At 46.7% G+C, this 22,491-nt stretch overlaps 1 protein-coding gene across 1 annotated transcript in view; it reads left to right on the top strand.

Annotated features, from left to right (window-relative positions):
- Nucleotides 1–18,280, top strand: part of LOC135050358 (oocyte zinc finger protein XlCOF7.1-like) — a 44,898-nt gene extending 26,618 nt beyond the window's left edge. Inside the window, exon 2 of the mRNA XM_063956815.1 lies at nt 15,490–18,280. Within this exon, the coding sequence (XP_063812885.1) occupies nt 15,674–17,287 (1,614 nt within the window). The 5' untranslated portion in view covers nt 15,490–15,673 and the 3' untranslated portion in view covers nt 17,288–18,280. The remainder of the gene's footprint in view (nt 1–15,489) is intronic.
- Nucleotides 18,281–22,491: the final 4,211 nt, after the last annotated feature.

Raw genomic sequence — 22,491 nt, forward strand, 5'->3', positions numbered from 1 at the left:
AATACCTGAAGTTCAGACTTTTGTGAAAGGGGTGCTGCACATACAGCCTGCTTTTGTGCCTCCAGTGGCACCTTGGGATCTCAATGTTGTGTTGAGATTTCTAAAATAGCACTGGTTTGAACCATTGGCTACGGTAGATTTGAAATATCTCACGTGGAAGGTGTCGATGCTGTTGGCCTTGGCTTCAGCCAGGCGTGTGTCAGAATTGGCGGCTTTATCATGTAAAAGCCCTTACCTAATTTTTCATTCTGACAGGGCGGAATTGAGGACTCGTCCTCAATTCCTACCTAAGGTGGTTTCTGCATTTCACATGAACCAACCTATTGTGGTACCTGCGGCTACTAGGGACTTAGAGGACTCTAAGTTGCTGGACGTTGTCAGGGCCTTGAAAATATATGTTTCCAGGACGGCTGGAGTCAGGAAATCTGACTCGCTGTTTATCCTGTATGCACCCAACAAGCTGGGTGCTCCTGCTTCAAAGCAGACGATTGCTCGTTGGATTTGTAGTACAATTCAGCTTGCACATTCTGTGGCAGGATTGCCACAGCCAAAATCAGTAAAAGCCCATTCCACAAGGAAAGTGGGCTCCTCTTGGGCGGCTGCCCGAGGGGTCTCGGCTTTACAACTTTGCCGAGCAGCTACTTGGTCAGGGGCAAACACGTTTGCTAAATTCTACAAATTTGATACCCTGGCTGAGGAGGACCTGGAGTTCTCTCACTCGGTGCTGCAGAGTCATCCGCGCTCTCCCGCCCGTTTGGGAGCTTTGGTATAATCCCCATGGTCCTTACGGAGTCCCAGCATCCACTTAGGACGTTAGAGAAAATACGATTTTACTTACCGATAAATCTATTTCTAGTAGTCCGTAGTGGATGCTGGGCGCCCATCCCTAGTGCGGATTGTCTGCAATACTTGTATATAGTTATTGTTACAAAAAAATTCGGGTTATTATTGTTGAGCCATCTTTTCAGAGGCTCCTTTGCATTTATCATACTGTTAACTGGGTTCAGATCACGAGTTGTACGGTGTGATTGGTGTGGCTGGTATGAGTCTTACCCGGGATTCAATATCCTTCCTTATTATGTACGCTCGTCCGGGCACAGTATCCTAACTGGCTTGGAGGAGGGTCATAGGGGGAGGAGCCAGTGCACACCACCTGATATTCAAGCTTTTATTTTGTGCCCTGTCTCCTGCGGAGCCGCTATTCCCCATGGTCCTTACGGAGTCCCAGCATCCACTACGGACTACGAGAAATAGATTTATCGGTAAGTAAAATCTTATTTTTACCTCAGGTCACCTCCCAACAGAAAAAGACACTGTCTTTTCAGCCGCAGTCCTTTCGTTCCTATAAGAACAAGCTGGCAAAAGGACAGTCATATTTGCCCAGAGGCAAAGGAAGGGGTAAGAGGTTGCAGCAAGCAACTACTTCCCAAGAACAGAAGCCCTCCCCGGTTTCTGCAAAGCCCTCAGCATGACGCTGGGGCTGTGCAAGCGGACTCAGGGGCGGTGGGGGGTCGACTAAAGATTTTCAGCACACAGTGGGCTCGCTCACAGGTGGACCCTTGGATCCTGCAGGTAGTATCTCAGGGTTACAAGTTGGAATTCGAAAAGTCTCCCCCTCGCCGGTTCCTAAAGTCTGCTTTACCAACGTCTCCCTCAGAAAGGGCGACGGTATTGGAAGCCATTCACAAGCTGTATTCTCAGCAGGTGATAGTCAAGGTACCCCTCCTACAACAGGGAAAGGGGTATTATTCCACACTATTTGTGGTACCGAAGCCGGACGGTTCGGTAAGACCTATTCTAAATCTGAAATCCTTGAACCTGTACATACAGAAATTCAAGTTCAAGATGGAGTCACTCAGAGCAGTGATAGCGAATCTGGAAGAAGGGGACTTCATGGTGTCCCTGGACATAAAAGATGCTTATCTGCATGTCCCAATTTACCCTTCACACCAAGGGTATCTCAGGTTCGTGATACAAAACTGTCATTATCAGTTTCAAACGCTGCCGTTTGGTTTGTCCACGGCACCTCGGGTCTTTACCAAGGTAATGGCCGAAATGATGGTTCTTCTACGAAGAAAAGGCGTATTAATTATCCCTTACTTGGACGATCTCCTGATAAGGGCAAGGTCCAGAGAACAGCTGGAAGTCGGAGTAGCACTAACCCAAGTAGTGCTTCAACAACACGGGTGGATTCTGAATCTTCCAAAATCTCAATTGACCCCGACGACACGTCTGCTGTTCCTGGGAATGATTCTGGACACTGTTCAGAAAAAGGTGTTTCTCCCGGAGGAGAAAGCAAGGGAGTTATCCGAACTTGTCAGGAACCTCCTAAAACCAGGAAATGTGTCAGTACATCAATGCACAAGAGTCCTGGGAAAGATGGTGGCTTCTTACGAAGCAATTCCATTCGGCAGATTCCACGCACGAATATTTCAGTGGGATCTGCTGGACAAATGGTCCGGATCGCATCTGCACATGCATCAGCGGATAACCCTGTCACCAAGAACAAGGGTGTCTCTTCTGTGGTGGTTGCAGAGTGCCCATCTGTTAGAGGGCCGCAGATTCGGCATACAGGACTGGGTCCTGGTGACTACGGATGCCAGCCTACGAGGCTGGGGAGCAGTCACACAGGGAAGAAACTTCCAGGGCGTGTGGTCAAACCTGGAGACGTCTCTTCACATAAATATACTGGAGCTAAGAGCGATTTACAATGCTCTAAGCCTGGCAAAACCGCTGCTTCAGGGTCAGCCGGTGTTGATCCAGTCGGACAACATCACGGCAGTTGCCCACGTAAACAGACAGGGCGGCACGAGAAGCAGAAGAGCAATGACAGAAGCTGCAAGGATTCTTCGCTGGGCGGAAAATCATGTCATAGCACTGTCAGCAGTGTTCATTCCGGGAGTGGACAACTGGGAAGCAGACTTCCTCAGCAGACACGACCTCCACCCGGGAGAGTGGGGACTTCATCCAGAAGTCTTCCACATGATTGTGAACCGTTGGGAAAAACCAAAGGTGGACATGATGGCGTCCCGCCTCAACAAAAAACTGGACAGATATTGCGCCAGGTCAAGAGACCCTCAGGCAATAGCTGTGGACGCTCTGGTAACACCGTGGGTGTACCAGTCCGTGTATGTGTTTCCTCCTCTGCCTCTCATACCAAAGGTACTGAGAATTATACGGCTACGGGGAGTAAGAACAATACTCGTGGCTCCGGATTGGCCAAGAAGGACTTGGTACCCGGAACTTCAAGAGATGCTCACGGAAGAGCCGTGGCCTCTACCTTTAAGAAGGGATCTGCTTCAGCAGGGACCTTGTATGTTCCAAGACTTACCGCGACTGCGTTTGACGGCATGGCGGTTGAACGCCGGATTCTAAAAGAAAAGGGCATTCCAGAGGAAGTTATTCCTACCTTGATTAAAGCCAGGAAGGAAGTGACCGCACAACATTATCACCGCATTTGGAGAAAATATGTTGCGTGGTGTGAGGCCAAGAAGGCCCCAACGGAGGAATTTCAATTGGGTCGATTCCTACATATCCTGCAGGCAGGATTGTCTATGGGCCTCAAATTGGGGTCTATTAAGGTTCAAATTTCGGCCTTATCGATTTTCTTCCAGAAAGAATTGGCTTCAGTGCCTGAAGTACAAACTTTTGTCAAAGGTGTACTACATATACAGCCCCCGATTGTGCCTCCAGTGGCACCGTGGGATCTCAACGTAGTTTTGGATTTTCTCAAATCCCATTGGTTTGAGCCACTCAAATCGGTAGATTTGAAGTATCTTACATGGAAAGTAACCATGCTAACTGGCCCTGGCTTCAGCCAGGAGAGTATCAGAGTTGGCGGCTTTATCGTACAAAAGCCCATATCTGATTTTCCATTCGGACAGGGCAGAACTGCGGACACGTCCTCATTTTCTCCCTAAGGTGGTTTCGGCTTTTCACTTGAACCAGCCTATTGTGGTGCCTGCGGCTACTAGCGACTTGGAGGACTCCAAGTTGCTGGACGTTGTCAGAGCATTGAAAATATATATTTCAAGGACGGCTGGAGTCAGAAAGTCCGACTCGCTGTTTATACTATATGCACCCAGCAAGATGGGTGCTCCTGCGTCTAAGCAGACGATTGCTCGTTGGATCTGTAGCACAATCCAACTTGCACATTCTGTGGCAGGCCTGCCACAGCCTAAATCTGTAAATGCCCACTCCACAAGGAAGGTGGGCTCATCTTGGGCGGCTGCCCGAGGGGTCTCTGCATTACAACTTTGCCGAGCAGCTACGTGGTCAGGGGAGAACACGTTTGTAAAATTTTACAAATTTGATACTCTGGCTAAGGAGGACCTGGAGTTCTCTCATTCGGTGCTGCAGAGTCATCCGCACTCTCCCGCCCGTTTGGGAGCTTTGGTATAATCCCCATGGTCCTGACGGAGTCCCCAGCAATCCACTAGGACGTCAGAGAAAATAAGATTTTACTCACCGGTAAATCTATTTCTCGTAGTCCGTAGTGGATGCTGGGCGCCCATCCCAAGTGCGGATTGTCTGCAATACTTGTATATAGTTATTGTTACATAAATCGGGTTATTATTGTTGTGAGCCATCTTTTCAGAGGCTCCTTCGTTGTTATCATACTGTTAACTGGGTTCAAATCACAAGTTGTACGGTGTGATTGGTGTGGCTGGTATGAGTCTTACCCGGGATTCAAGATCCTTCCTTATTGTGTACGCTCGTCCGGGCACAGTACCTAACTGAGGCTTGGAGGAGGGTCATAGGGGGAGGAGCCAGTGCACACCATGTGATCCTAAAAGCTTACTTTTTGTGCCCTGTCTCCTGCGGAGCCGCTATTCCCCATGGACCTGACGGAGTCCCCAGCATCCACTACGGACTACGAGAAATAGATTTACCGGTGAGTAAAATCTTATTTTTTAATATGTTCACAAAGATAAAAGATAAGATCAGGCCAATGTCTGGATAATCATAAGCCGTATTCTGGAGCACTCGGATATGGTCCAGCTGCAGACACGGACCACGATAGAACAGCGGTGGAGGTCCCTGATGTTCCCTGGCTTCTCTAGTCCCCGTCCGTTCTGGTCTGACGAAGAGAGAGAGCCCCTGAAACACATTCCTGCTCTTGCTGCAATCACCGCCCCAGACCAGACCGGATGGGGACTCATTGATATGGGTTGATATGGCGTTAGCCGCTGACACTTCTCTTGTCGTGAGAGTGTGGTGTATGTGGCTACTAACCGTTGTCTCTTTTCCTGCTACTGCATTGGGCTGGTTAACTAAAACTGAGCTCCTGTGCTGGGAGGCGGGGTGATATAGGAGGCGGTGCTGTGCATTCTGGGAACAGTCAAAGCTTTGAGTCTGTTGGTGCCTCGGATCAAGATCCTACTCTACACCCCATTGTCTAGACTTGTGGAGCCCAGTGTACCTCGCAACAAGAGTTTTAACAAAGGTAAGTTCTTACCATAAAACTCGTTTTCATGCTCTGTCCTTTCAACTGGATCTCCTGGACCAATGGTCGGGATCTCGCCTACACATGCACCAGAAGATACGTCTGTCGCCGAAACCAAGGATTTCACTCCCCTGGTGGCTGCAACTGCCTCACTTTCTGGAGGGCCGAAGATTCGAGGTTCAGGACTGGATCCTTCTAACCACGGATGCATGTCTCTCAGGTTGGGGAGCAGTCACTCTAGGGAAAACCTTCCAAGGAGGGTGATCAAGTCAGGAATCCCTTCCAATAAACATCCTTGAGCTAAGAGCCGTGTACAACGTCCTACTTCAAGCAGCACACCTTCTACAGGATCGGGCTGCTCAGGTGCAGTCTGACAGCGTGACCACAGTGTCCTGCATAAACTGGCAAGGCGGAACGAAGAGCAGGGCTGCAATGTCAGTGGTGACAAGAATCCTCTGGGCAGAAAGATATGTGGTGGCGATGTCTGCAGTCTTCATTCTGGGAGTGGATAACTGGGAAGCAGACTTCCTCAGCAGACACGATCTCCATCCAGGAAAATGGGGCCTTCACCCGGAGGTGTTCGAGGAGTTAACCGATTGGTGGGGGGTTCCTCACATAGACATGATGGCCTCTCGCCTCAACAAGAAGCTGCGGAGGTACTGTTCCAGGTCGAGAGACCCACAAGCAGTGGCGGTGGATGCACTAGTAACACCGTGGGTATTCCAGTCAGTGTGTGTGTGTTCTCTCTACTTCCTTTCATTCCAAGAGTTCTACAGCTTGTAAGAAGAAAAAAGGTTCTGGCAATCCTCATTGCTCCAGACTGGCCAAGGAGGGCTTGGTACGCGGATCTGCTGGATCTACTGCTGGAAGATCCAAGGCCTCTGCCTCTTCGGGAGGATCTTCTAATACAGGTGCCGTTCGCTTATCAGGACTACCACGGCTGCGTTTGATGGCATGGCGGTTTAGCGCCAGATCTTAGCTCGGAAGGGTAATCAGAGAGCTGTTATTCCTACCCTGATACATGCTATGAAGGGGGTAACGTCTAAACATTACCATCGCATTTGGAAAAAATTTGTCTTGGTATGAATTTAAGAGGTTTCCTACGGTGGAGTTTCAACTTGGACGGTTTCTCCTATTCCTGCAAGCAAGAGTGGATATGGGCCTGAGATTGGGATCCCTCAAGGTCCAGATTTCGGCTTTATCCATTTTCTTCCAGAAACAATTGGCTGTCCTCCCTGAGGTTCAGACCTTTTTGCAAGGGGTTCTGCACATCTAGCCTCCCTTTGTGGCGCCGACAGCCTGGGATTTGGACGTGGTGTTGCATTTCCAGCAATCAGATTGGTTTGAGCCTCTACAGGAGGTTGAGGTCAAGTTTCTTACGTGGAAGGCTGTCACTTTGTTGGCCTTAGCTTCTGTGCGACATTTGTCGGAATTGGGGGCTTGGTTCTGTAAAAGTCCCTATTTCGCCTTCCATGAAGATAGGGCAGAACTCGGGACACGTCAACAATTCCTTCCTAAGGTTGTTGTGTCGGCTTTTCATATCAACCAACCTATTGTGGTGCCAGTGGCTACTGACTCCTCAATTGCTTCAAAGGTCTTGGATGTTGTGAGGGCTTTGACTATCTATGTGAAGAGGACTGCTCGTCACAGAATATCGGACTCTGTTTGTCCTGTATGATCCCAAGAAAACTGGGTGTCCTGCTTCTAAGCAGACGATTTCTTGCTGGATCAGGTTCACCATCCAGCACGCATATTCTATGGCAGGATTGCTGTGTCCAAAATCTGTTGAGGCCCACTCTACTCGTAAAGTGGGTTCTTCCTGGGCTGCTGTCCGGGGTGTCTCGCTTTGCCGAGTGGCTACTTGGTCTGGGTCGAACACGTTGGCCAAGTTTTAAAAGTTCGATACTTTGGCCTCTTATGACCTCAAGTTTGGTCAAGCAGTTCTGCAGGAGCCTGCGCGCGCTCTCGCCCGTTCTGGGTGCTTTGGTACATCCCCATGGTACTAATATGGCCCCCAGCATCCTCTAGGACGTAGGAGAAAATAGGATTTTATATACCTACCAGTAAATCCTTTTTTCGTATCCGTAGAAGATGCTGGGCATGTGCCCAGCGCTGCGTTTACCTGCATTGGTTTTATAGTTCAGTACTGCCTGGTTCCTAGGTAATTTCTGCGTTATTTACTGTTTCAGCTGTTGAGTTTTCAGGCCATTTGGCTGGATTTGCCTTGTTTGTGTGAGCTGGTATGAATCTCGCCACTATCTGTGTAATTCCTTCTCTAGAAGTATGTTATCTCGGGCACAGTTTCTAGAATGAGTCTGTTAGGAGTGGCATAGAGGGATGAGCCAGCCCACACTGTTAAACTCTTAAAGTGCCAATGGCTCCTGGTGGACCCGTCTATATCCCATGGTACTAATATGGATCCCAGCATCCTCTACGGACTACGAGAAAAGGATTTACCGGTAGGTAATTTAAAATCCTATTTCTCTAACGTCCTAGTGGATGCTGGGGACTCCGTCAGGACCATGGGGGATTAGCGGGCTCCGCAGGAGACAGGGCACATCTAAAAAAGCTTTTAGGTCACATGGTGTGTACTGGCTCCTCCCCCTATGACCCTCCTCCAAGCCTCAGTTAGGTTTTTGTGCCCGTCCGAGAGGGTGCAATCTAGGTGGCTCTCTTAAAGAGCTGTTTAGAAAAGTTTTTTTTTAGGTTTCTAATCAGTGATTCCTGCTGGCGACAGGATCACTGCAACGAGGGACTTAGGGGAGAGACTTGCAACTCACCTGCGTGCAGGAGGATTGAAGTCTTAGGCTACTGGACACTGAGCTCCAGAGGGAGTCGGAACACAGGTCAGCCTGGGGTTCGTCCCGGAGCCGCGCCGCCGATCCCCCTTACAGACGCTGAAGAACGGCAGAACGGAGGTCCGGAAACAGGCGGCAGAAGACTTCTCAGTCTTCATGAAGGTAGCGCACAGCACTGCAGCTGTGCGCCATTGTTGCTACACGGCTCACTGATCTCGGTCACGGAGGGTGCAGGGCGCTGCTGGGGGCGCCCCGGGCAGCAATATAGATTACCTTAGAGGCAAATAAATACATCACATATAGCCATTAAGGCTATATGTATGTATTTAACCCAGGCCAGTTTTCCTAATAACCGGGAGAAAAACCCGCCGAGAAAGGGGCGGAGCTTATTCTCCTCAGCACTCAGCGCCATTTTCCTGACCAGCTCCGCTGGTGAGGAAGGCTCCCACTCTCCCCTGCACTACAGAAACAGGGTTAAAGAGAAGGGGGGCATAAATTGGCGATATAATTATATATTAAGAGCGCATATATATAGAAACAACACCTTCTAGGGTTGTTATATACATTATGGCGTTTTTGGTGTGTGCTGGCAAACTCTCCCTCTGTCTCCCCAAAGGGCTAGTGGGTCCTGTCCTCTATCAGAGCATTCCCTGTGTGTGTGCAGTAGGTCGGTACGTGTGTGTCGACATGTATGAGGAAAATGTTGGTGAGGAGACGGAGAAAATTGCCTGTAATGGTGATGTCACTCTCTAGGGAGTCGACACCGGAATGGATGGCTTATTTAGGGAATTACGTGATAATGTCAACACGCTGCAAGCCGGTTGACGACATGAGACAGCCGGCGGACAAATTAGTATCGGTCCAGGCGTCTCAGACACCGTCAGGGGCTTGTAAAAACGCCCATTTACCTCAGTCGGTCGACAGACACTGACGCGGACACTGACCCCAGTGTCGACGGTGAAGAAACAAACGTATTTTTCCTTTAGGGCCACAAGTTACATGTTAAGGGCAATGAAGGAGGTGTTACATATTTCTGATACCACAAGTACCACAAATAAGGGTATTTTGTAGGGTGGGAATAAACTACTTGTAGTTTTGCCTGAATCAGATAAATTAAATGAAGTGTGTGATGATACGTGGGGTTCCTCCGATAGAAAGTTATGGGCGGTATACCCTTTTCCCGCCAGAAGTAACACCTTAGGGTGGATAAGGCGCTCACACGCTTATAAAAAACATGGCGTTACCGTTTCCAGATACGGCCGCCCTCAAGGAGCCAGCTGATAGGAAGCTGGAAAATATCATAACAGTATATACACACATACTGGTGTTATACTACGACCAGCAATCGCCTCAGCCTGGATGTGCAGCGCTGAGGGGGCTTGGTCGGATTTCCTGACTGAAAATTTTGATACCCTTGACAGGGACAGGATTTTATTGTCTATAGAGCATTTTAAGGATGCATTTCTATATATGCGTGATGCGCAGAGGCATAATTGCATTCTGGCATCAAGAGTAAATGTGATGTACATATCTGCCAGACGAAGACACGACAGTGGTCAGGTGAGGCAGATTCCAGACGGCATATGGAAGTATTGCCATATAAAGGGGCGGTCCATTGGACCTGGTGGCCATGGCAACAGCTGAAAAATCCACCTTTTGTTACCCCGAGTCACATATTGGCAGAAAAGGACACAGTCTTTCAGTCTCAGTCCTTTCGTCCTCATACGGGCAGGCGGGCAAAGGCCAGTCATATCTGCCCAGGGGTAGAGGAAAGGGAAGAAGACTGCAGCAAGCAGCTCATTCCCAGGAACAGAAGCTCCTCACGGCTTCTGCCAAGTCCGCAGCATAACGCTGGGGCCGTACAAGCAGACTCAGGTGCGGTAGGGGGTCATCTCAAGAGTTTCAGCAACACTCGCAAGGGAACTCCGGGATCCTACATGTAATATCCCAGGTGTACATTGGAAATTCGAGACGTCTCCCCCTCACACAATTCACAGGCTGTATTCCCAGCAGGTGATAATCAAAGTACCCTTCTTACAACAAGGAAGGGGGTAGTATTCCACACTATATTGTGGTACTGAAGCCAACCGGCTCGGTGAGATCTGAAATATTTGAACACTTACATACAAGCGTTCAAATCAAGATGGAGTCACTCGGAGCAGTGATAGCGAACCAGGAAGTAGGGGACGATATGGTGTCACTGGATATCAGGGACGCTTACCTACAGGTCCAAATTTGCCCTTCTCACCAAGGGTACTTCAGGTTCCTGGTACAGAACTGTCACTATCAGTTCAGACGCGGCCGTTTGGATTGTCCACGGCGCCCCGGGTCTTTACCAAGGTAATGACCGGAATGAGGATTTTTCTTAAAAGAAACATGGACGCTTTCCTGATAAGGGCAAGGTCCAGAGAACAGTTGGAGGTCGGAGTAGCACTATCTTAAGTAGTTCTACGACAGCACGAGGGGATTCTAAATATTCCAAAATCGCAGCTTTTTCCGACGACACGTCTACTGTTCCTAGGGATGATTCTGGACACAGTCCAGAAAAACGTGTTTCTCCCAGTGGAGAAAGCCAGGGAGTTATCCGAGCTAATCGGGATCCTCCTAAAACCAGGAAAAGTGTCAGTGCATCATTGCACAAGAGTCCTGGTAAAAATGGTGGCTTATTACGAAGCAATTCCATTCGGCAGATTTCCCGCAAGAACTCTTCAGTGGGATCTGCTGGACAAATGGTCCGGATCGCATCCTCAGATGCATCAGCGGATAACCCTATATCCAAGGACAAGGGTGTCTCTCCTGTGGTGATTACAGAGTGCTCATCTTCTAGAGGGCCGCAAATTCGGCATTCAGGATTGGATGCCGGTGACCACGGAGGCCAGCCTGAGAGGCTGGGGAACAGTCACACAGGGAAAAAATTTCCAGGGAAGTGTGATTAAGTCTGGAGAATTCTCTCCGCATAAATAAGCTTAGAGCAAATTTATAATGTTCTAAACTTAGCTAGACCTCTGCTTCAAGGTCAGCCGGTATTGATCCAGTGGGATAACATCACGGCAGTCGCCCACGTAAACAGAAAGGGCGGCACAAGAAGCAGGAGGGCAGTGACAAAACTGCAAGGATTTTTCGCTAGGCGGAAAATCATGTGATAGCACTGTCAGCAGTGTTCTTTCCGGGAGTGGACGACTGGGAAGCAGACTTCCTCAGCAGGCATGACCTCCACCCGGGAGAGTGGAAACTTCATAGGGAAGTTTTTCAACATGATTGTGGACCGTTGGCAAAGACCAAAGGTGGACATGATGGCGTCCCGCCCGAACAAAAAACGGGACAGGTATTCCGCCAGGTCATGAGACCTTCAGGCGATAGCTGTGGATGTTCTGGTAACACCGTGGGTGTACCAGTCAGTGTATGTGTTCCCTCCTCTGTTTCTCATAACCAAGGTATTGAGAATTATAAGACATAGAGGAGTATGAACTATACTAGTGGCTCCGGATTGGCCAAGACGGACTTGGTACCCGGAACTTCAAGAAATGCTCACAGAGGACTAAGGGCCTGGGGAGCTAAGAAGGGACTTGCTTCAGCAAGTACCATGTCTATTCCAAGACTTACCGCGGCTGCGTTTGACGGCATGGCGGTTGAATGCCGGATCCTGAAGGGAAAAGGCATTCCATAAGAGGTCATACCTACCCTGGTCAAAGCCAGGAAGGAGGTGACCGCACAACGTCATCACCGCATGTGGTAAAAATATGTTGCGTGGGTGAGGCCAGGAAGGCTCCACGACGGAAATTCAACTAGGTCGATTTCTACACTTCCTGAAAACAGGAGTGTTTTGGGCCTCAAATTGGGGTTCATTAACATTTAAATTTCGGCCCTGTAGATTTTCTTCCAGAAAGAATTGACTTCAGTTCCTGAAGTCCAGATTGTAAAGGGTGTATTGCATATACAGCTTTTTTGTGCCTCTAGGGGCACCGTGAGGTTTCAACATAGTGTTGGGATTTCTTAAAATCATATTGGTTTGAACAGCTCAAATCTGTGGATTTGAAATATCTCACATGGAAAGTGACCATGCTGTTGACCAATATCTCACATGGGAAGTGACCATGTGTTAGCCCTGGCCTCGGCCAGGCGATTGTCAGAATGGGCGGCTTTGTCTTACAAAAGCCCATATTAAAATTTTCCATTTGAACAGGGCAGAACTGGGACTCGTCTCCAGTTTCTTCCTAAAGGGGTGTCAGCGTTTTCACCTGAAACAACCTGTTGTGGTGCCTGCGGCTACTAGGGACTTGGAGGACTCCAAGTTACTAGACGTTGTCAGGGCCCTAAAAATATATATATATATATATATATATATATATATATATATATATAGTTAGGACGGCTGGAGTCAGAAAGTCTGACTTGCTGTTTATATTGTATGCACCCAACAAGCTGGGTGCTCCTGCTTCTAAGCAGTCTATTGCACGCTGGATTTGTAGTACAATTCAGCTTGCACATTCTGTGGCAGGCCTGCCACAGCCGAAATATGTAGATGCCCATTCCACAAGGAAGGTGGGCTCATCCTGGGCGGCTGCCCGAGGAGTCTCGGCATTACAACTTTGCCGAGCAGCTACGTGGTCAGGGGAGAACACGTTTGTAAAATTTTACAAATTTGATACTCTGGCTAAGGAGGACCTGGAGTTCTCTCATTCGGTGCTGCAGAGTCATCCGCACTCTCCCGCCCGTTTGGGAGCTTTGGTATAATCCCCATGGTCCTGACGGAGTCCCCAGCATCCACTAGGACGTTAGAGAAAATAAGAATTTACTTACCGATAATTCTATTTCTCGTAGTCCGTAGTGGATGCTGGGCGCCCATCCCAAGTGCGGATTGTCTGCAATGCTTGTACATAGTTATTGTTACAAAAATCGGGTTATTACTATTGTTGTGAGCCATCTTTTCAGAGGCTACTTCGTTTTGTTATCATACTGTTAACTGGGTTCAGATCACAAGTTGTACGGTGTGATTGGTGTGGCTGGTATGAGTCTTACCCGGGATTCAAGATCCTTCCTTATTGTGTACGCTCGTCCGGGCACAGTACCTAACTGAGGCTTGGAGGAGGGTCATAGGGGGAGGAGCCAGTACACACCATGTGACCTAAAAGCTTTTTTAGATGTGCCCTGTCTCCTGCGGAGCCCGCTAATCCCCCATGGTCCTGACGGAGTCCCCAGCATCCACTACGGACTACGAGAAATAGAATTATCGGTAAGTAAATTCTTATTTTTTTAAGTGTTTGTAGGTAAAAATGCATTGGTGCAGCTGTGCATAAAAAAACTAATTACAGAAATACAGATGCAAGTATTTGTTGGTTAAATGGCTGGTTTTTGAAGGTAGTTCCGTGCAATTTAATCTTGTGCAACAATCAGGAGGTGAGGTGTATATATAGAGTAAGTGACTCACATTTTGTTATTATTTCTTCAGTTTTCTATGTTTTGTTGGATTGGTGTGTTTCGGTTTTCTTCTGTTTCTCTTCATTTGAACGCTGATGGAACGCTGCTGTTATGTGTCAGTTTTATCACTTTGAGAATAAATGCACGGCCAACTGGCTTTGCACAGCCTACAGGATAGAACTTAAGTAAAAAATATTTCGCGTGAAACCAATAATTGGAATCTCCAACCACACCCCACCCCCTAGAATGGCAGGCAGTAAATTACCTTACAAAAGCAAACTGGCATACCACATAGGGGTATATTCAATAAGAGTCTGGTCCATTCCGACATGCAGTTGTTGGTTTCGACAACCCCTATTCAAAAGAGTGGATTTGGCTGCTCCCGGTGGCTTGTCCTGTGCTGCTGTCAGCGGCGTCGGGGGAAGAGAGCTGCCAGCGGTACCGGCCACCAGGAGGAGGTGAAATATGCGGTGCCGGGAGCAGGTGATGTCTGTGGCGCGGGGGCAGGGGGAGAGCAGCGGCTGTAGCAGCGGAGGCTCGCGGCAGTGTCCACCCGGCCCTAGCAAGCGGGACGTCGCTTGCTGAAGCTGGGTGGCCGCTGCCGCTGTGTCCCTGCTCTCCCGTCTTCTGCTCTCAACTCACTCATCTCAATCTGACTTTTTTTAAAGTCGGATTGAGATTGTCGGAAACAGGGCTAAAACCTGTCTGGTTTGGCCTCGCTTCCGACAATGCACGCCGATCAACGTGCATTCCAACAGCATTTCAACAAATCGGGTTTCCCGACTTGTCGGAATAAATGGGGCCGTAATGAATAGGTCAGAACCCCTTGCGACCAAAAACTGTCGGAAACTGACACCTTTCCGACAGGTTTTGAGTATAACCCCCAGATAACAACTGGGTTCGTATAATTCAAAACTAAAGAAAGTACATCAGAATGCTATACTATGCAATAATGTTTCAATTTGCATTACCTGGCAATCTCAGCCTGGCCTATAGAAATATAATGCAGCAGAAAATGTTGCTGGTTGTAGTTACCTAGCAATCTCAGCCTGGCCTAAAGAAGTATAATGCCGCAGAATATGTCGGTTGTAGTTACCTAGCAGTCTTAGCCTGGCCTTACCTAGCAGTATCAGCCTGGCCTATAGAAGTATAATGCAGCAGAATATGTTGGTGGTTGTAATTACCTAGTAATCTCAGCCTGGCCTATAGAAGTATAATGCAGCAGAAAATGTTGCTGGTTGTAGTTACCTTGCAATCTCAGCCTGGCCTATAGAAGTATAATGCAGCAGAAAATGTTGCTGGTTGTAGTTACCTTGCAATCTCAGCCTGGCCTATAGAAGTATAATGCAGCAGAATATGTTGGTGGTTGTAGTTACCTGTAGATGACCAGAAGAGAAGAGACGTCAATTCTCAATCGATATCAGCTGAAGATAAATTAACGCTGATGGAATGCTGCTATTGGTCAATTTTATCACACTTTGAGAATAAATGTGCAGCCAACCGGCTTTGCACAGCCTACATACAGGATAATGTATGATCTGCACAATCTGTGGTCCGAGGATAAGGGTTATACAATTTTCAAAGAACATTAATAACCATTGTGTATTATATTAAATATTGGTATCTGCTGCAGGAAGGTAGAGGTCTCTGTGTTGTATATCTGACTGGAAAAGGGATATAACAAATTGACAACATAAATATAAAAATAATGATCAGGGACTTGTGCTATTTGTTATTGTATTGAAATATACATCATGTTCCTTATACAATATAACATTTGTACCATTAATGTAGTAACCTTTATGCTTTTACATAACTTTCTTTCAGGACAATTGAGCAGATTCCCCCACTAAGAATTTAAGAAAACATCGTGGAAAGGGACATTGTTCTCTGGTCAAGACAGCTAAAGATTTAATTTCTTCTTACACCTCTGGGGGAGTCACAGAAGCTATTCTCGTTATCTGGATAGAAAAAACATTAAACAGTTAATTTGTTTCTAATCTAATACAGGATGAGTCTGACCAGGGCAAAAACACATCTGTGCTCAGAGTGTGACAAAAGCTTCAGATGTAAATCAGAACTTCTCTTACATCAGAGGACTCACACAGGAGAGAAACCATTTAAATGTTCTGAATGCAGCAAGTGTTTTTCCCGTGAGTCGGTGCTTGTTACACATCAGAAGAGTCACACAGGAGAGAAATCATTTAAATGTTCTGAATGCAGCAAGTGTTTTTTCAATAAGTCAGCGCTTGTTATACATCAGAGGCGTCACACAGGAGAGAAACCATTTAAATGTTCTGAATGCAGCAAGTGTTTTCCCCTTAAGTCAGTGCTTGTTATGCATCGGAGGAGTCACACAGGAGAGAAACCATTTAAATGTTCTGAATGCAGCAAGTGTTTTTCCTATAAGTCAGCGCTGGTCGGTCATCAGAGGATTCACACAGGAGAAAAACCGTTTAAATGTTCTGAATGTAGTAAGAGTTTTACCTTAAAGCAACACCTTATTATACATCAGAGGATTCACACAGGAGAGAAACCATTTAAATGTTCTGAATGCAGCAAGTGTTTTTCCTTTAAGTCAGCGCTGGTCATTCATCAGAGCAGTCACACAGGAGAGAAACCATTTAAATGTCCTGAATGCAGCAAGTGTTTTTCCGGTACGTCACAGCTTGCCAGTCATCGGAGGAGTCACACAGGAGAGAAACCATATAAATGTTCTGAGTGCAGCAAGTGTTTTTTCGGTAAGTCACATCTTGTCCTTCATCAGAGGAGTCACACAGGAGAGAAACCATTTAAATGTTCTGAATGCAGCAAGTGTTTTTCCGGTAAGTCACATCTGGTCAGTCATCAGAGGAGTCACACAGGAGAGAAACCATATAAATGTTCTGAATGCAGCAAGTGTTTTTCCTGTAAGTCACATCTTGTCAGCCATCAGAGGAGTCACACAGGAGAGAAACCATTTAAATGTTCTGAATGCAGCAAGTGTTTTCCCTGTAAGTCAGCGCTGGTCAGTCATCAGAGCAGTCACACAGGAGAGAAATCATTTAAATGCTCTGAATGCAGCAAGTTTTTTTCCGGTAAGTCAGCGCTGGTCAGTCATCAGAGGAGTCACACAGGAGAGAAACCATTTAAATGTTCTGAATGCAGCAAGTGTTTTTCACAGAAGCCAGCGCTTGTTATACATCAGATGATTCACACAGGAGAGAAACCATATAAATGTTCTGAATGCAGCAAGTGTTTTTCCTGTCAGCCACATCTTATCAGTCATCAGAAGAGACACACAGGAGAGAAACCATTTAAATGTTCTGAATGCAGCAAGTGTTTTCCCCGTAAGTCAGCGCTTGTTGTACATCAGAGGAATCACACAGGAGAGAAACCATTGAAATGTTCTGAATGCAGCAAGTGTTTTTCCCAGAAGTCACATCTTATCAGTCATCAGAGGATTCACACAGGAGAGAAACCATTTAAATGTTCTGAATGCAGCAAGTGTTTTTGCGATAAGTCAGCGCTGGTCAGTCATCAGTGGCGTCACACAGGAGAGAAACTATTTAAATGTTCTGAATGCAGCAAGTGTTTTTCCCATAAGTCTGGGCTTGTTATACATCAGAGGAGTCATACAGGATAGAAGCCATTTCAGTGATCTTTAATGCAGCAAGTGGTTTACTGAGAAGGAAACACTTGTTAATCACATGCGAAGTCATTCATGGCCTGAATGCAGCATGCATTTCTTCAGTAAGTTAACTTGTATCAATAGAATATGCATTACACAGTAGGGAGCCAATTTTTATTTTCTGAATGTCAAGTGTTTTCTGTACAGTAGATTTAGTCTTGATAAAGGCAGGAGACGTCTGACAAGTGGGCTTAGAGGTATTTTCCTCTTGGGACAGTCCCCCTGTTAGCATACAACCCAACTTCTTGTAAAGTGAAATTGAGATACTGCCACGCTGAAGTTGCGTGCTCCCAAAAAGGAAAGCAGTGAGTAAGAGGGGGGCCTCCCAACTTCCCTTCCACCATGGGCCACGTGACCTGCAGGTGGGACAGTATCCAAAATGGATATTTGGGAGGTACGTTTATGAACTAGAGCTGCAGTATAATAGATAATGGTGCTGCCATTACTGAGCTTTGTAATATGCAGCTGTTCTGCTCAATCAGTTGCTGGGACTAGTAGAGGAAGGAGCTGTCGATCATCTAGAGTTCCAGCAGCTTCTCCCAGTACTGAGATTCCTTCTATGACTTGCAGAGCTATGCGTACTGGATATTTCTACACAGTAACTAATCATCACAGCATTTGTTAGCTTTGCTAACACTAGATAGCGGACATCTGGTTTCTATGGGTTACAACAAAACATTGCTTTTCACACCTGCTATTAAATAAGTACCAAGAAGAGCACATTGTGTAGCAGGCTATTAATAAAGACCCTTCATAATAAATTATTTTAAACTAGTGTCACAGTAAAAATATACACAATTTTAATTATGACAGTACATAGTAATCGAACTTAGACCTGTCCTGCATGTATACTGAAGAATCATGTTCAAATGTTATGTGTGAATATTTATGTAACAAGCAGCTGTCCCTGTAAACACTTGTTGAATAAAAACTGATCTGGGTAAATGATTGATTTTGGTTGTAGCACTAAATCTTTTTTTATTTATTTTTATTTTAAATAACTACATTTTTTACAGTTTAGTAGATTGAACCAGGAGAGATGGTTAGGGTTATATGTAACTATTAGGTTTTCATGAAATTTGGCAAACAACAATAAAAGTACAAGGGTTTGCACAGTCAGAAAGAAAGAAATACTCTCCTAGGGCTCTCCTATGGTTAAATGTCAAAGTATCCTAAAATATAACTCTTGGTGATATACACTAAAACCACATTGAAGTATGAAAATCTGTACTTATAGTAAAGTTGTAATGGTTGTGCCTGTACATAATTTTTGCAGAGGAAACACAATTTTAACTCCCCCAGTAAAATCAATTCCTTGATGTCCAGCTGGGGGATGCCATTACCTGTGGGTTATGCCTTAGGTGGGTTTGAAGGAGGCAGTCACTACCTAGTTCAGTGATGGCTAACCTTGACACTCCAGCTGTTGTTGAACTGCACATCCCAGCATGCCTGCATCAGTTTTAGCATAGCCAAATAAAACTAGCAGGGCTTTCTGGGATATGTAGTTCAACAGCAGCTGGAGTGTCGAGGTTCGCCATCACTGACCTAGTTCAAACTGACTTCCACCCCCTATATAACACCTCCCCATAACCTGCATCCTCCGTCTAATGTTTAACCAAGCCTGGAGCAAAGCTCAAAAGAACCCAACTAATAGAAATTAATCTGAACTCAAACAAGGGAGGGATCTAGGCATCTCCCAGATGGACTTCAAGGAATTGATTTTACTGGTGCGTAAAAATCCTCACCAGGAGGGGGGCATCAGAAATGACTGCTCTCAAGATTTTCTGTTTTACACTTGCCTCACTAGTGCCGAATGCTTGGAAACTAAAACGTAAATATATGTACGGAAGACCAGGTGGCTGTCTGCACAACTGTTCTACTAAGGCTCCATGTTGTACTGCCCAGGAAGCTCCGACCGCATGAGTCGAGTGGGCCAAGGATTGAGGCCTTAACTATCACATTGGAGGACACACAAGCCTGCCTAATGGCAGCTGTATCCCATCTTGCAATGGATCCTTTAGAGGCTGCCCAAACCTCTTTTTGGAGCATCAGTTAGGACTAACGGAATAGGTACATCGGAAAGATGCACTACGTTCCACATAAATACGTAAGGCACGAACCATGTCCAACAATCTCAACGGTGAGTTCATTGGCTGAAGCCTGCCGAAAAACTGGAAGGGCTATGTCCTGCTTAATGTGGAACGCTGAAACCACCTTTGGAAGATAGGTGTCGAAGTCAAAAATATTACATAAAAAGAATATACAAACTACACACATGAGTCGCTATACTTGCAAATACGCGCAGCGAGCACAGCAATATATGGTAACACGCATTTACACGGACATGCCACAGAGATAGATTTTACACTTATTTCTCTAACGTCCTAAGTGGATGCTGGTACTCCGTAAGTACCATGGGGAATAGCGGCTCTGCAGGAGACTGGGCACAACTATACAGAAAGCTTTAGGTCTAACTGGTGTGCACTGGCTCCTCCCACTATGACCCTCCTCCAGACTTCAGTTAGAATATTGTGCCCGGCTGAGCTGGATGCACACTAGGGGCTCTCCTGAGCTCCTAGAAGAAAGTATATTTAGGTTTTTTATTTTACAGTGAGATCTGCTGGCAACAGACTCACTGCAGCGAGGGACTAAGGGGAGAAGAAGCGAACCTACCTAACAGGTGGTAGGTTGGGCTTCTTAGGCTACTGGACACCGTTAGCTCCAGAGGGATCGACCGCAGGACCCGACCTTGATGTTCGTTCCCGGAGCCGCGCCGCCGTCCCCCATACAGAGCCAGAAGCATGAAGAGGTCCGGAAAATCGGCGGCAGAAGACTTCAGTCTTCACCAAGGTAGCGCACAGCACTGCAGCTGTGCGCCATTGCTCCTCATGTACACCTCAGACTTCGGTCACTGATGGGTGCAGTGCGCTTGGGGGGGTCGACACCTGAGTGGATGGTGCTGTGGAAGGAATTCCGCGACAGTGACGACTCCTTGCATAAATGGTTTGACGACATACCTAACGTGGGACAGCTGGCTTCTCAGCCTGTGCCTGCCCAGGCGTCTCAAAAGCCATCAGGGGCTCTAAAACGCCCGCTACCTCTGATGGCAGACACAGATGTCGACACGGATACTGACTCCAGTGTCGACGACGATGAAACTAATGTAACTTCCAGTAGGGCCACACGTTACATGATTGAGGCAATGAAAAATGTGTTGCACATTTCTGATGTTACCCCCGGTACCACAAAAAAGGGTATTATGTTTGGAGAGAAAAAACTACCAGTAGTTTTCTCTTTCATCCATCTGGGGGACGCTGCGCACTTACTAATGGGTTAGAGTGTGTGGGATTGGGAGTTTGGCACAGAACCTATAAAAAAAACTAACTCCTCCCCCCTCTAACCCCTCCCATCTCCTTCCTGCTCAGCAGATTACCTCAGTTTTAGTTTTGTGCCTGAGGAGTACAGGCACAGATTCCTTCAGTGTAGATTTTAGTTAGGTTTCTGTTGTTTATTTTGAATTTACTTATGTGTGCTTAGTCCCTGTTTACAGGAGACACGTATAGTAGGAGTGGGGTTAGTTAGTTATGTGTCTCCCACTCCCCAGAACCTCTAAGAAGCCACCATACTCTTAGTCACTGGGGCTTACTTAATGCAGGATGGATTTCCTTGGAGGCACTGTACTGGTAAGACAGCCACAACCTGCCTGGGCAGCGTTGGGCTGTTATTGCATATATGGTATTTATAATAATTGTATTTATTATTGTGCAGCGCTGGTGTATGCGGACCCCCCTCCCTACTCAGAGCGGACGGAGCGGTTCAGTCCCGCTTCCGCCGCTCATTTCATGGAAGCCGCGTCTTGTCAGAAAGCAGCGGTAGTCATTTCAATGATTTTACGGAGCTCAGTTGCGGGGGTGGGGAGGCTGTACTGCGGCGGGACGCAGGAGGATGTTGTGTTCGCGCCCCGTTCTCCCGCCCAACAGCGTCTTACCGCCGCCGTCCTCACTCTGTGGGGGCAGGACTCAGCTATATGCGCCATCTTCTATCTCTGCAAGAGACCATCCGTCAGGTCAGCGGGGGATACTGCGCTGCACATAACACAGCGTCTCACCCTGTTAGTACAGGCGGAGAGCAGCAAAAACAACAAGTATAACACAGCCCTTTCATATGCTCTGGAGCTCGTTTATTCTAAGGGATTCTTTAGTGCTCTTTAGTGATCCTTTAGTACATATATTTCGGTAATCTCACTGTAATAGAGTTATTTTTACCTCACCCTGTTTATTACACAGGTGGGGATTTTTTCTTAACTAGTGTTGTGCTATTCTAAATTGACAACAGTTGTTTACATCATGTTATAAAACGAGCGTTATAGCTCAGTCTGTAGAGCTGGACCACAGCACAGAGTTATGAGACATTATTGTGTGCTATGATTGTGGCATTGTATATTCCATGGTTGTAAACAGCAAATCTCCTAAAGGAACGACAAGTTCAGTAGTTTACTACACAGGAGCTCCAATAGCTTTGTGGGCTAATGCTGTGTATTAGTAAGATAGACTAAACACAGGTTTGATTCCCATATACATTAAATTGCACAATGTGGCTCCAGACTTCCTAAAGGTAGCACGGACACAGGTACCCCATGCTCCAGGACACCAGTTGCAGAGCAGCCGGGAGGTTCCAGGGATCAGTTTATGCCTCTGTGGGCCAGACACATCTCAATCCAGAATAATACAGATGGAGTAGTGGTTAGCATTGCTGCCTCACAGCAGTAAAGCCATGAGCTTGTTTACATAGAAGTATATGAATATACCAAGCAGGTTTAAATTGCTCTACAGTCTTGACCTCTGCCGCCTCTCATGGGAGGCTGTTCCACTTGTTCACTACCCCTTCTGTGAGGAAATATTTTCCTTAAATTTCCCCTGAACCTGCCTCCCTCCAGTTCAGTGTATGCCCCTAACTGTGTGAAGTTATATATATATATATATATATATATATATATATATATATATATATATATATATATTCCCTGCACTTGCAGGGATGGGGGTTCCAGGACCGGTCCACAAATACCGGTATTCTTTGAGTATATTTTTCCTTACACTATGTCAATGTAATGGGTCTGGAACTCTGTTTACTACTTAGCCGCTAGTCTTGGTAAAAAG

This window comes from Pseudophryne corroboree, chromosome 2 (assembly GCF_028390025.1).
Source record: "Pseudophryne corroboree isolate aPseCor3 chromosome 2, aPseCor3.hap2, whole genome shotgun sequence".
NCBI lineage: Eukaryota > Metazoa > Chordata > Amphibia > Anura > Myobatrachidae > Pseudophryne > Pseudophryne corroboree.